Source organism: Equus przewalskii, chromosome 32, assembly GCF_037783145.1.
Source record: "Equus przewalskii isolate Varuska chromosome 32, EquPr2, whole genome shotgun sequence".
NCBI lineage: Eukaryota > Metazoa > Chordata > Mammalia > Perissodactyla > Equidae > Equus > Equus przewalskii.
The window spans coordinates 6621276-6634944 of NC_091862.1; the positions used below are offsets into that span (position 1 = coordinate 6621276).

At 38.0% G+C, this 13669-nt stretch overlaps 1 protein-coding gene and 1 long non-coding RNA gene across 9 annotated transcripts in view; one reads left to right on the forward strand and one right to left on the reverse strand.

Annotated features, from left to right (window-relative positions):
- The window catches only part of PRKN (parkin RBR E3 ubiquitin protein ligase), a 1214117-nt gene that overhangs the window by 232509 nt on the left and 967939 nt on the right, over positions 1 to 13669 (forward strand). For 5 of the 8 annotated variants that reach the window (XM_070603183.1, XM_070603184.1, XM_070603185.1 and 2 more), the window contains one exon: positions 7365 to 7528. In XM_070603183.1, coding sequence (XP_070459284.1) covers positions 7365 to 7528 — 164 coding nt within the window. Of the gene's footprint in view, positions 1 to 7364; positions 7529 to 8840; positions 9047 to 13669 lie in introns of all 8 variants that reach the window. The other 3 variants (XM_070603187.1, XM_070603191.1, XM_070603188.1) reach the window with 1 other exon arrangement.
- The window catches only part of LOC139080815 (uncharacterized), a 30529-nt gene continuing 26751 nt past the window's right edge, over positions 9892 to 13669 (reverse strand). The window contains exon 2 of the long non-coding RNA XR_011535617.1: positions 9892 to 11401. This is a non-coding gene — a long non-coding RNA (uncharacterized lncRNA). The remainder of the gene's footprint in view (positions 11402 to 13669) is intronic.

Genomic DNA, 13669 nt, shown 5'->3' on the forward strand with positions numbered 1-13669 from the left:
TTCTATATTAAATGTTGAAATATATGTCTTCTTTTTTTCGTAACATTAGCACTATTCCAGATCCTTAAAGCACTTCTAGGTACAGCAACTGTGGGATATTTAACAACAAAATTTTACCACACTGTAAAAACAAACATCTAAATGCAAAAGATGATGTTTACAAATTTTACATTTCTTCCTGTAATTGCAGACTTCTATAATGAATAAAAATAGGAAAGAAAACCATTTAAAAGGAAGTGAATGCACGTTCATTCATTTGCTTATTCCAAAAGTACTAAGTAGTTGTCTTTTACCAAGTACTTTAATAAGTGATGGATAAACCGAGATTTTTTGGGGGAAGGGGGATGTTTTAGGGAGAAACAGCTTTCCTCAGATATAGTTTGCATACTGTAAAATTCACCCGTTTAAAGTCTAGAATTGAATGGGTTTTAGTATATTCACAGAGTTGTGCAACTATCACCACAATCAATTTTAGAAGATTTTCATCGTCCCAGAAAGAAAGCCCGGCCCTTTAGCAGTAACTCTGATCTCTCCCCAGACACCCCCGACTGCCGCCCTACTCAACCACTAATCTACTTTCTCGGTCTATAGATTTGCCCATTCTGGACATTTACTATGAATGGACTCATATGACTTGTGTTCTTCTGTAACTGGCTTCTTTACTTAGCATTTAAGTTCCATTCATGTTGTAGTATGAGTCACAACTTTGTCCCTTTTTAAATGCCAAATAATATTTCATTGTATGGATATACCCCATTTATGCATATATCCATTTATTATTTAATCCACCTTTTGGCTATTAAGAGTGATTCTGATATGAACATTCATGTACAAGTTTTTATATAGACGTAGGTTTCCATTTCTCTTGGGTATATACCTAAGATCAGAATTGCTGGGTCGCATGACAACTCTGTGTTTAACTGCTTGAGTGGCGGCACCATTTCGTATTCCCACCAGCAATATATGAGCTTCCAATTTCTCCACATCTGTAGCGATTTTAAGAGAAGATTGTAACAAATATTTCCAATTGGAGCTTAAGGATGTAGATCATTTTGGTGACTACCAGAGAGCTCTTTTCCAATTTATTATGGAAAATTTGGTTAATTTTTCTTGGTTAGTAATAGCTGCTAACATTACTGAGTACTTACATTATACTCTGCATTAATCTAAGAACTTCACACGTAGTCAGCCATTTAATCCTTGTAACAACCGTATAAGATAGATATGAATCTTATTTTTACCTATGAGGATATTGAAGCCCACGCAGGTTAAGTGACATCAAGAAAGTTGAGAAGCAGAGGTTCCACCCAGGTGTCCTGTAGTGGCACATGTTGATTTGTACGTGCCACTTGTTTAAGTCTTTGCTAAGAGCTTAGAACATACATTTGTAAATATAATTTTGTATTTAAAGTTTAGGGATAAAAATTGTATCATGAGTTTTGGCATTTGAGCCAAAGACTTACTTATATTGGCTATCTGACTATTTTGTTAACCATTAATTATGATTTGTGCTAAGTCAATAGAAGATAGAAGAATATTGATTTCTCCTGCTACTATTAGTACTGTTATTTAGTGAGTGCTTACTGTGTGCCAGACACTCATCTAGGTGTGTTTCTCATATTAACTCAGCAGTAATGTGATTCTGGCTCTGGAATATATTAGCTTAAATATGTTTAATGCATGAATTGCTAATTTATATTAACTCACAATAAAAGCATTTCCTTCTTCCTTTCTTTTACTCAATACAAATGGTTTTTTTGTTGCTGTTCTTTGTGTCTGGTGTATAGGAGGGGTTACTTTACTAGATGGTGCGCTTGGCTTTCTTCTTACTTTTTTCTTTGGACTTAGAAATGACTTGTATGGCCAGATAGCAAATGCCTATTATTCCTTAACCAGTAATTTTGTATTTGTTCATTTTTTGAGATATTCAGGATACAATAATGGCTCTCTTTCAAAACAACATTTTAGTTTTCTTAAAATATTAGTATTACTATGTATATGTGTGTATATACATGTATTTTTTAAGTGCTAGTCACACTTTCACTCCCTACTTACTTTCATCCTAAATTGTAAATGTTCTTTCTGTGTCATACTTTATATTTTTCTCAGTTTAAGGAAAATGTTATTAAAGTTCAAGTTTAAAACATACAATAAAGTACCCAATGTGGTAATTCATTTATCTAGATTCACAAAATCTGTGAGTGTGTATGTATAAAATATATATATGTGGATATATATACACACATATATATAATATATGTGTGTATATATGCATATATATACACACATATATAATATATATGTGTATGTATAAAATATATATATATGGATATATATACACATATATTATATATATGTGTATATATGCATATATATATACACATCTTTCCTTTGTAATTATTTCTTAGACTAATATTAAGATGTCATAGACTAATTTTTATATATATGTATACCCTATATATACATATTATACATATGCTCAATATTGAGTGTGTGTATATGTACACACATTAGTTTTTGTTACTTTGGATATATATACACACATATATACATAAATATAAATTCACATACATATTCTTTTGTAATCATTTCTTAAGCTAATTTTTAATGATTTTAAGTATATTAAAATTTTTCACTAGGGAAATATTCTGATAACTGCCTGTTCTACAGTCCTTTAACAAATGGTTTAAATTATGAATGCAAGAAATTAGGGATAAGACAGAGTTTATTTCCCAAATGCTAAAGATACTTTGTGATTAGTGGGAGGTTAATTTGCCTTGTATTTAAGTATTTTGAGATTTCTATATGAAAGTTGTTAAGTGCATGCCCAGCATAGTTCTTATTAGCCAATTCTATAACTTGAGGCATATAGGAATTGATCCTAAGAGTTGGGTAACCCATGGTCTCAGATGTTCTTGCAGATGTGCAGAAGTAGAAGATTGTGGCAGAATAGGATTTTAAACTAAGAATATAAAGTAAAAATCACGTTAAATGAAAATTTCCCATGGAAATACGTTAAATTGTGCATGAATTATAACGCATGCAGTTCGGGTAATACCATCCCTGGGAAGACACTCAGATACAGAAGCAGAGAGTCCAAGGACCCCTGAGTGCCCTAAAATCAGTAGGTCCAGCAAAGGAAGAGAATCCTGCAGATGAAGCTAAGAAAGATGTCCTGTATTGTAGGGAGGAAGCCAGGAGGGCACAGGGGTGGTGCCAAGAGAAAAATGTTAGAAGAACAAAGGCCTACTGAATGTCTCTGAATGGTCAAATATGAGAAGAATAGAAAAGCGACCAGTGAATTGGAGATGTGGAGGTCATTGCTTTACCAAGAGCAGTATTCAAGAGTGAGTTCACAAAAGAATGCAAGTTAAAGAAGTGGAGAGCAGGACTGAAAGAAGTTCACAATAAATTTTTCTGTGCAGAGAAGTGGTTTGTCACTGGAGGGGAATGCGAGGACAGGGTGTGTCTGTCTACATAAGATGAGAGATACTAGACTTAGTGATATTTCTCAAAGGTAAAGATGAAACTTCCTCACCAAAGGCCATTTGTAGGTGTGCTGGGTTCCTTTTTGGTTGCCTTAATTGCTGGGGAGTGCTCCTGATATTTACAGGGCTCCAGCTGGAGCTAAACATCCTGCAGATGGGCATTCTCTCTTGAGGAAGAATTGCCTTGCCCAAAGGCATTGAGCCCGTTTGTATGCTGATGGAAATGCTTTATCTCAGGCTCTGTTCTTATTTGATTCTCTCAGCAAAAATTTCTAGGTCTCTGGGCGGCCGGTGGTGTAGTGATTAAGTTGGGTATGCTCCCCTTCAGTGGCCCATGGTTTGTGGGTTTGATCCTGGGCAGGGACCCACACCACTTACTCATCAAGCCACAGCGTGGCAGCGACCCATGTACAACATAGAACAGCTTTGAGAGAAATACAAGGGCTCCTTCCCCTCTTTGCTCCCACTTACTTCCTTATCCTTTGGATTTTCTGAACTCTGCACAGGGATAACATAAAAAATGAGTGTGAATGTGTCTCATTATCTTTTTCTTTATCGGTGTATTATGATATTTATTGATAATACCTATTATTGATAATGTTGATTGATATGATGTTTATTTCTGGCACTATAGTAGGTTTCATTAAAAAAATGCATTCCCAAACTTTTAATTTATAATTAAATCTCAGAAAATGGAGACAGGCTAAATTCTTTATCAAGTCTCTTTGTTCCTGGAAGTTTCCTGTCCATCATGGAGTGGAGCAGAAACCAGAAAAATAGGCTACCTTGTTTAGCATTTACCCATATCCCACTTAATCTATCTTAGTGACAAAAAAAATAATGGATACTGCCTTAATTAGCGCTGCCTCCTCTAGGTGACTCAAGTTAGGGAACTATTTTTGGAGTACAAACTTGCTCTATACTAAGAGTACAGGGTCTGCTATGGACTCTTTCCCAAACTTCCTAATGCATTCATCATCTCAGCCAGTCGTTTGTAATGGGTATTTGAGGTTGATCAGTTTTTTCATTGTAAATTCATACCACATCTGACCTGCTCAAAAATATTCATTTCTAAAGTATTGATATGATTTATCCAATTTGAACTTAAGCTTGAAAACTTTAGTTTTTCTACTTGTAAAGAAAAAAGCTTTTAGATACTAATGATTTGAGTACTGTCACAGAGTCATCTGATATGTTTTTTGCAGCTTTGTCCCCTTTTATTTTTCTTTATAATTCTTGTCCTTAAGGTGGCATTCCCATGGTTTGAATCCCTAGAGAAAAATCATCAACTTAAGATCTCCTAGAATTTTTATTCCTTTTTTTGTAGCTGTAGTATAGTTCCCAGCTGCTTCATCCCATATTCCCTGCTATGCTATTTTGCTGTTTAAAAAAATCTATTCCCACTACTAGAAAATCAAGTTTAGAACTGGGACCATACCTTTTGTCCCCTATGGCTCCTCACTTGTCCCGTGTCTTATCTGATGAATTGGTTGCCTTATGATCTGTGATCTGAGGATGCTGTGAATATACCTCCAGGGCTTCCAAAACATTCTCATTTCTCTTCTACTTTCAATGGTGTCACATGACATTTACCTAAAAGTATGTCAAAAGCACCTTTTTCCTCTGTAATTGTTTTTTTTTCCATCAGTTTTCTTTATTTGGAATACTTTTGTCACTTCCAGTCCTTACTCTTTCTAAATATTTTCCACGCTGGTAAGATATGTCAGGTTTTTGCTTTTGTGGAGTCATCAATGGCACCTGCTCTCATTTTTATCTCATTGTGTCTTATAACCATTGTTCATTGTTCTTTGCTCTTAGCTCTTCACCAGGGTTTTTATTTTTTTAATCCAATTTTCTATGGCTAACCTGTATAGGGAATACCTGAATTACGTTATAAAGCCTTTTTGCTACTGTTGTTTGTCTTTTTTATCTTAAGGAAAAGGAATGTGGACTTTTCTTCTGAGAATGTTTTAGGCAGCCTGTTATGGTAGAAATGGAATTGGGTTTAGAGTTCGTTTGACTGAATTTGAATTCTGATTCCATTAGAAAGTAGCTGATGTCCTTAGAAAAGTGATTAAAATTCTCTAGGCCTTCATTTCCTGTTCTCTTAAATAAGGATAATATTACTAACCTTACCAGATCATTGGGAAGCTTAAAAATAGCATACGTAAGGTACAACTTCTGCCACATGGTAAGTGTTGGCATTGTAATTATTACTTTGTCATTTTTATTAGGTGGGCCATCTCATATTTGAATTGAGAAGTAGTAAGTGATAATGGTGTATTTAAAGGATATACAGCAGAATATAAACTATAGTGCCTGGCCTTGGAGAGTTTATAATCTTTTAAATAAATTAAAATATATACCAAAAACTTCTGAGACATATACAAATACCCATTATTTTTGAAGGTATCTTATAGTTGTAAGCACTATAAATATTATACAATGCATCACGGAACACACTCCATGGTTTATGTATATTTTGAAGGTTAGGGCAGTGAGAGTTAAAGAGCAAGGGCTAATATGTTGACCCCCAGTCTGCTAAGCTGCGAAGGGACCTACAGAGACTGGTGCATAGAGCCTTCCACTCTGGAGGATGTACTGTAACCTCTGTACTATGTTGCTTCTGTGAGAGAATGTAGCGAGTGCTGCAAAATGTACATAGTAAATGCCACTGGAACCCTGGAGAGGTGAGCTCAGTCTTGATGGGGCTGATTGCAAAAGGCCTTTTGGAGCAGGTCACATTTGAGGAGGATCATGGAGATGAACAGGCTTTCAACAGGCAGAGGTGAAGAAGGGTGTGGCATGAATAAAGGCAAGAGACGGGTGCGGGAGTTTTCTGCAATGTGCTTTCTGGGAGCATTTAGTTTAGCACAGCACGTGTGGGGACTAACGGAGAAAATGCTAGAATATAGGTTTGTGTTGGATGAAAGGGATCTTGGATTTTTCTCTTCAAGTGGACAGGGTGAGACTTCAAAGGATCTGAGTGTTATGACGCAGTCAGGGCTTTGGATTAATAAGGCTTACTTTGCAGAACAGTGTAGGGCATTTTGGAAGTGAAGAGAGTATATCAAGATTCCAGTTGGAACGCTACTGCAAGAATCTAAAAAATGTTTAAGGAGAGGCTGACTTAGAGCAGTGACAGAAGGAATAGAGAGGAAAGGACAGAGGAGAGAGACATTGAAGAGGTGGTATGGCTGTTGGCAGTGAGAAGAAGGCGTGCGAGAAGACTGTAAGGTTCCAGACCTGGTTTCCTCCGGGTCTCAAGAGGGACAGCAGTTCCAATAAGAGAAGTGGTGTCACTAGTTTCAGAAGAAAGGCAAATAAGTATCTCCATACAACCCAGTGGAGCCTTTTGGCCAGGACCACCAATGCCTAGGGCTCTTAGACATGCCCTCCTCGGGTGGGTCTTTGCTCTAGTCTATCAAGTGGCTTGAATTCTTTCCATTGCTGTACCATGAGTGCTAACACAATGCCTTTGATTTTTATTAAGAGGGGCGCTGTCGAGGGAATGTGCATTTGTTCAAGCTGTCAGCGCTGGATTTCTTTGATAAACTCTTGGGAATCTTACAATTCCGATCAAGCAAGTGGTCTGCTTGAGTCCCTCTGTTTCCCAGGACAGATGTCAAAGGGAGCAGGCAATTTTGGTTGTTGGTCACTGACTAATATAGGAAAGGGAGATCCCACAGGGAAACTCCATTTTTCTCCAAATGCTGCTCCATACCTTTAAGTTTCATGTTATAATTGAAAGAAAATATATGCCATTCATCGAAGGGTGGGTGAGAGGTAAGTTGATTCAGAAATGTTGCTATTGCCATTTAAGGGCTCTGAGTAATGTTCACTTTTTTCCCCCTTCCTTCCAATTTTCTTGGTCAGTGTTTGTCAGGTTCAACTCCAGCCATGGTTTCCCAGTGGAGGTCGATTCTAACACCAGCATCTTCCAGCTCAAGGAGGCGGTTGCTAAGCGACAGGGGGTTCCAGCTGACCAGTTGCGTGTGATTTTCGCAGGGAAGGATCTTCGGAATGACTTGACAGTGCAGGTGAGTCTCCCTTGGTGGGTATTCCTGGGATGCAGCCAGCCCCATTGCTTATGCCGCTTACGCTGCCAAGCTGACATTCATGCCTGAGATCTAATAGAATAAATAGCGCCTGGGGATTCCTTGAACTTTACTCCACATCGCTTCATTAATTCTGACCTTCTTAATTATGCATTAAAACAGCAAGCAGGAAGGATTGGAAGAACCACTGTGAGAGAGAAAGAGCGAGAAAGAAAACGAGAGAGAGAGAACACACAAACCGGGCTTAGTGAATAAATGTTTACTGACTACAGGAGCAGCAAGGCTCACTTTCTGTGTCTGTTCAATTTCTACCTTATTCCATTTGAATCTAAATGAAGAAGGATTCCAATAAATTGTTCCGAATCAGGCTGCTCAGTCACTGCGCCATGAGGAATTTGCAACCCAATTGTGACCCCTGGAGGATAGTCGTGAGTCTGCTGCTGTGGTTTGCTAGAGGAGGTGCAGGCCTCAGGGCCCCATTCATGACAAGCGTTGGGAGTTCCCTGCCCTGATCAGAGTCGCACGGTTCCAAAGCTGGTGACGAAGGAAGACTGAAGATAAAGTCCACCTTTGTGTTTAGTTTCTCCAAGCTTCAGTCAGATTTTCCCTAGAATAGGCCAGTGAAATGTTAAAGAAGGAGCTAGGCGTGTCTTTTCTCCTGGCCCTAATGCTTTCTCCGAATACCATTAAAGCCCCATATGCTTTTCATCTGGGTCTTTCATTCACAGAAGTGATTTCTGTGGGAATAAAGGGAGAACTGGTTAGGCAAGAGAAGCAGCACCTAGAAATGAAGTCTCATAATTTGTTGGAAAGCCAGCCAACACAATTCAGTGTGAATTGAAGTTATTCTTTGTGAAAGCATGAAAGCCCGAATGCTTTCTGTGGATGGTTCAGGTGATGCCGATGGACCCCACAGACACATTGTTCCCCTTTCTTAACCAGCACAGATTTAATTGCACTTATGTTTACAGCTGTGTGGGGGCCGCCGCTGTGCACAGCGGGGCTGCTGTATCCCGCTACATGGAGTCCATCTTGTATTGACATCCTGTCACTGTCTCTTCTTGGTGATGATAATTAGTGCTCCGTGAAATGCTTTTGGAATTTGAGTATACAAAAGAAGTGATAGCGATGCGGATGGCTCTCCTCCTTCTCCAGCGCATCACCTGCCGATGGCAATGGCGGGAGGCACTTGCTCACTGTGCTCAAACTTCTCTGCTTTGCTTTTAGGCAATTTGTTTTTGTAAGGGAAGTGCCTGTGCTAAAAACGCGTGTTGATCTTTTTTGTTTGTTTCAGTCAAGTAAAAAGCTTTTTACTGTACCTGCCAACCTCTAAATCCAAGAAGGTTTCCTTCACAAATAAATGATTTTAAAACAGCTCCATGAACCACAATATTTTATGTTTCCAGAAGTTTTGAAGTTGCAGCTTCTAAGTCTACTCACTTCTACCATTCAAGCAGATGGGTTAGATTAACTGCTACAGACAACTGATTTTACAAACATGTATGTATGTTTTTTATGATATTTGTATGATATTTGTATTTTTATGATATATGTATGATATTTATTGAGGGGCCGGCCCGGTGGCGCAGTGGTTAAGTGTGCACGTTTCGCTTCTCGGCGGCCCGGGGATAGCCAGTTCAGATCCCGGGTGCGGACATGGCACTGCTTGGCACACCATGCTGTCTCAGGCATCCCATATATAAAGTAGAAAAAGATGGGCACGGATGTTAGCTCAGGGCCAGGCTTCCTCAGCAAAAAAAGAGGAGGACTGGCAGTAGTTAGCCCCGGGCTAATCTTCCTCTAAAAAAACAAAAAGATACTTATTGATTTAGATTGTTTTGAGAAACACTTTCTAAATGCTTCCAATGTTCTTGGCTTCCCAGGGGATTCCAAAGAAAGGCAAAACTCATCCCCAGCTTTTTGGAGACTGCTATTTGTCTGTGGGCTCTAAAATCAACAGAAATATTGGAGTGAACCATATAGCGTACGTTAAAACTATTCAGCAGGTTCATGTGGTTCAACTTAATAGCTATAAAATATATCAGAACTGCCATATGACAACTGAACTGCAAGTATTATGAAGTTTTAAAGGCAGAGAAAACATGTCTGATTTGGAAGTCTCCAAGAAAGTCTTCATGGATGAATTGAAGATTGTGTAGGCTTCCATAGATGGACAAGGAGCAGGGAGCATGCATGGGAAAAAGCATAGGTTTCTATTCTTCTAGAACCTGGAGGAGATGTTGAAGACTGGACAAGAAGGGAGTTTAGAGCTGTATTTTACAGAGCCTTGACAGAGTCAGCATTGAGGTTTCATGTGTGGAGAGAAATGGGAGTCTGGACATCAGTTTGATTGTGGGAAAGACGGGGAATTTTATTCATGATGAGAGCTGATGCCAGCAGGAGATCTGTATGCAGACGTCTCGAAGGTAGTGGAGAACTTAGAGGTGGAGCTTAGGGGCTTGCTTTATGTTTAAAGATGACCTACATAGAGGTAAATATTGCTGTTACTGGAATAGATGTAATTACCAAGGGGCAGAAAACAGGCGTGAGCAACTCCTTCACTTAGGGAGCAAGGAGAGGAGCCAGTAAAGGAGGTGTTATCTACCCAACTGACGCTTTTGAGAATATTTGGAAAAGGAAATTACTGGTAAAGATGCGTGTGTGCTGTGACAAGATGGAGGAAGGTGAGGAAGAAAAGAGCCTTGGACTTCGGACAGTAGTGGTCACTTAGGGGCCTTCGGGCCTCCAGTCCTGGACAGTGGTTGGTGAAAGCCAAGCTGCAGGGGTTCAGTTCAGAGGTGTGCATACTGAGCAGGGCTCAGCTTATCAAACAGGGGAAGGAGAGACAGAAGGAGGAGCAGGAGTCCTGCGGTGTGTTACATTTCCTAGCCCTTGACCGTGTGCGTGGCTGACTTACACAGTTGTAATCAGTGTGAAAATGCAATTTCAGTTGTATAAAAAGTGATTTTCTTTCACTTAACATTAAGTCATAAGCATTTTCCATGTTGTATAATCTTCATTTTAAGTGTATGCATGATACTCTATAGAATGTTCATATTATAATATAGCTTGTAAGTATTTGGGAGTGTCTAGTTTTTAATATTACAAAGCAAGGCAAAACAATTTTTAAAAATTTATGTTGCATGCTTAGAGGATGTGGTCCCTTATGTTTTAGTTTGCTCTTTAGTAAAATGGGAATAATAATCATACCTATCTCATTAGAATTTTGTGAGGACTAAATTAGTTAATTTATGTAAAGCTCATAGAGCACAGTGTAACATACAGTAAACACTGTATAAATGTTAGCATTTATTAGCATTATCATCATCATCATTGTCATCATCATTAATAGGCAGTTACTTCAGAGTCTGAAATAACCTTAAATAATGCAGGACTCTTTTCCATCATAAATCGTGATGAATATCTCTGCAAAAATTGAAAGAGTTAAGACAATGATAGTAGATGTGTATTTTACTGGGGCAAATATATGTGTATATATATGTATATATTTGTATGTGTATATAATATTTATACATTTTAACTAAAAATAACTCTGTGGAGTTTATAAGTACATTTTTGACCCTTACATGTATGGATTTTACTTATGTTAAAAATAGTAGAATTTGGGGCCAGCCCAGTGACACAGCAGTAAGGTTTGCACGTTCCGCTTCAGCAGCCCGGGGTTTGCCAGTTCGGATCCTGAATGTAGATCTATGCACCGCTTGTCAAGCCATGCTGTGGCAGGTGTCCCACATATAAAGTAGAGGAAGATGGGCACAGATGTTAGCTCAGGGCCAGTCTTCGTCAGCAAAAAGAGGAGGATTGGCAGCAGATGTTAGCTCAGGGCTAATCTTCCTAAGAAAAAAAAATAATAGAATTTGAATTTAGCAAGCTTAAAAAGACCTTGCAATTCCTCTAAACAAGTGTAGTAAAAATAGAAACCTATAGCTATTGTGTTCAGCAAGGATTCATCATGGCGTTATTGCTTTTAAAATATATTTTCATAAAGCAGATATCTACCGCACACTGTTTGTTAGAAGCAAATTGGAAGGAGTTATACAATTTTTCCTGGTTCATAAACAATGTTTCTGTGCATGTTTTTATTATTTTCTTTATTCCTACAAGTATGCAATATAAAATATTTATCTTTGATGTATTATTCACAATGGATTGATATTTTTTCTTTGCGAAGAGTTCTTGTCAGCTCTTGAAACAGAGTATGCAGGCCCCATGCGAATGATGAGTCACTCCTTCTCCAGCCCCCAAATCTAACATGTTCCATTTCAAAAGTCTCTGAAATCACCTCTACGTAATTATAATTTTAAATGCGTTATTCGGAATTATACAAGGAAAATAAGGTTTTAATGTAGTTGTATGTACCAAAACTGGTGAACTTTGCGATTAGATAGGCAAAATAACAGGGACTTCAGAATTTATGTAACATTTTGTTTGAGCAGAATTCATTGTCTTTACATGAGCTGTGTTATTATTAGTATCATTAATATCAGTATAGGTTTATTAGCCAGTATGCTAGTTAGAGTTATCCAGAGAAACAGAGCCAATAGGACATGTATATGCAGTCTCAAGATCTGCAGTCTGCAAGTGTAGCTCTACTCTGAAAGCCAGTTGTGGTTATGATGTAGTTCCAGTCTGAAGGCCGGCAGCCTCAAGATGTAGGAAGAGCTGACTTTTCAGTTCAAGTCCAAAGGCAGGAAGTAAACCAGTGTCTAGGCTAGAAGGCCGTGGGGCACGACAAATCCTCTCTTACTCACTGGAGGGTCAGCCTTTTAGTTCAAGCCTTCAATTGATTGGTTGGGGCACGCCCATACTGGGGAGAGCCATCTGATTTCTTCAGTCTACTGATTAAAATTATATTCTTACCCCAAAACACCCTCACAGTCTCACCTAGACTAATGTCTCACCAAATGTCTGGGCACCCCATGGCCCGGTCATGTTGACACGTAAAATTAACCATCACAGCCAGGACATGAGAAATTTTGTTATATTTAATTAATGTTATAGTGAAGACACTCTCTCTCTCTCTCTTTTTTTTTTTTTGAGGAAGATTAGCCCCAAGCTAGCATCTGCTGCCAATCCTCCTCTTTTTGCTGAGGAAGATTGGCCCTAAGCTGACATCTGTGCTCATCTTCCTCTATTTTATATGTGAGATGCCTGCCATAGTGTGGCTTGACAAGTAGTGCATAGGTCCGCACCTGGGATCCAAACCAGCAAACCCCAAGTCACCAAAGCAGAACACACAAACTCAACCACTGTGCCACTGGGCTGGCCCCAAGACACTCTGTTTTTATTCTCTTTGAAATAATGAATTTTACTTACAAAATAGGAATTAAAGAATGGCTTCATTTTACATAGAAACTTTTGCTTTATATAAGGATTCATCCAGATGGATGTTCATAAATTCCTTTAAACAAATATTTGATTTTATGATGTTTAAAATGTATATGCACTTTTGGAGACTATAATTTCATAAAATAGGTCACTCTTGCAGAAGTCTTAAAGGGCATCAGTTTATTACCCCCATTCTTCTAAGCTTTATGATATGACAAGATCTGAGTTTGGAAGGCCAGAGACATTTACACTTTAATAGCTTAGATTGTAAATATTAAAGAAAAATAAATGACCTTGGAAAGCCAGATTATTTAATCAGCTATAGTTTTAATGATGTACATTATACATATTTCAAAATTTGTGAGTTGTGAAAACCAGGTTTCACTGACAGTATAAACCATGTCCAATTGCTAAGGAATTCAGGTTTTCATAATCTGTAAGAAAATTTACCTGTTACTTTCAGAAACATTATACGTTGTTTTTATCATATCTCTGACTGACCTGCTAAATGTTGAAACTTTAAAAACTGTATAAGGATGTTGTGAATACTCTATATGCTCCTCAAGCCACCTCTAACATAAGAAAATATTATTTAACTAAATTCTTGAAAGTTGGTATTTTCTTAATTTCTTTTAAATTTTCCCCAACCTTATCGTTTCTCTTTTAATATACTTAGGCTATATTTTTCTGATTATAGAATTAATATATGCTAGTTATAAAAATTCAAGTGACAGGGAAAAGCTTACAGCAGGCCCCTATAACTCTGCTTATATA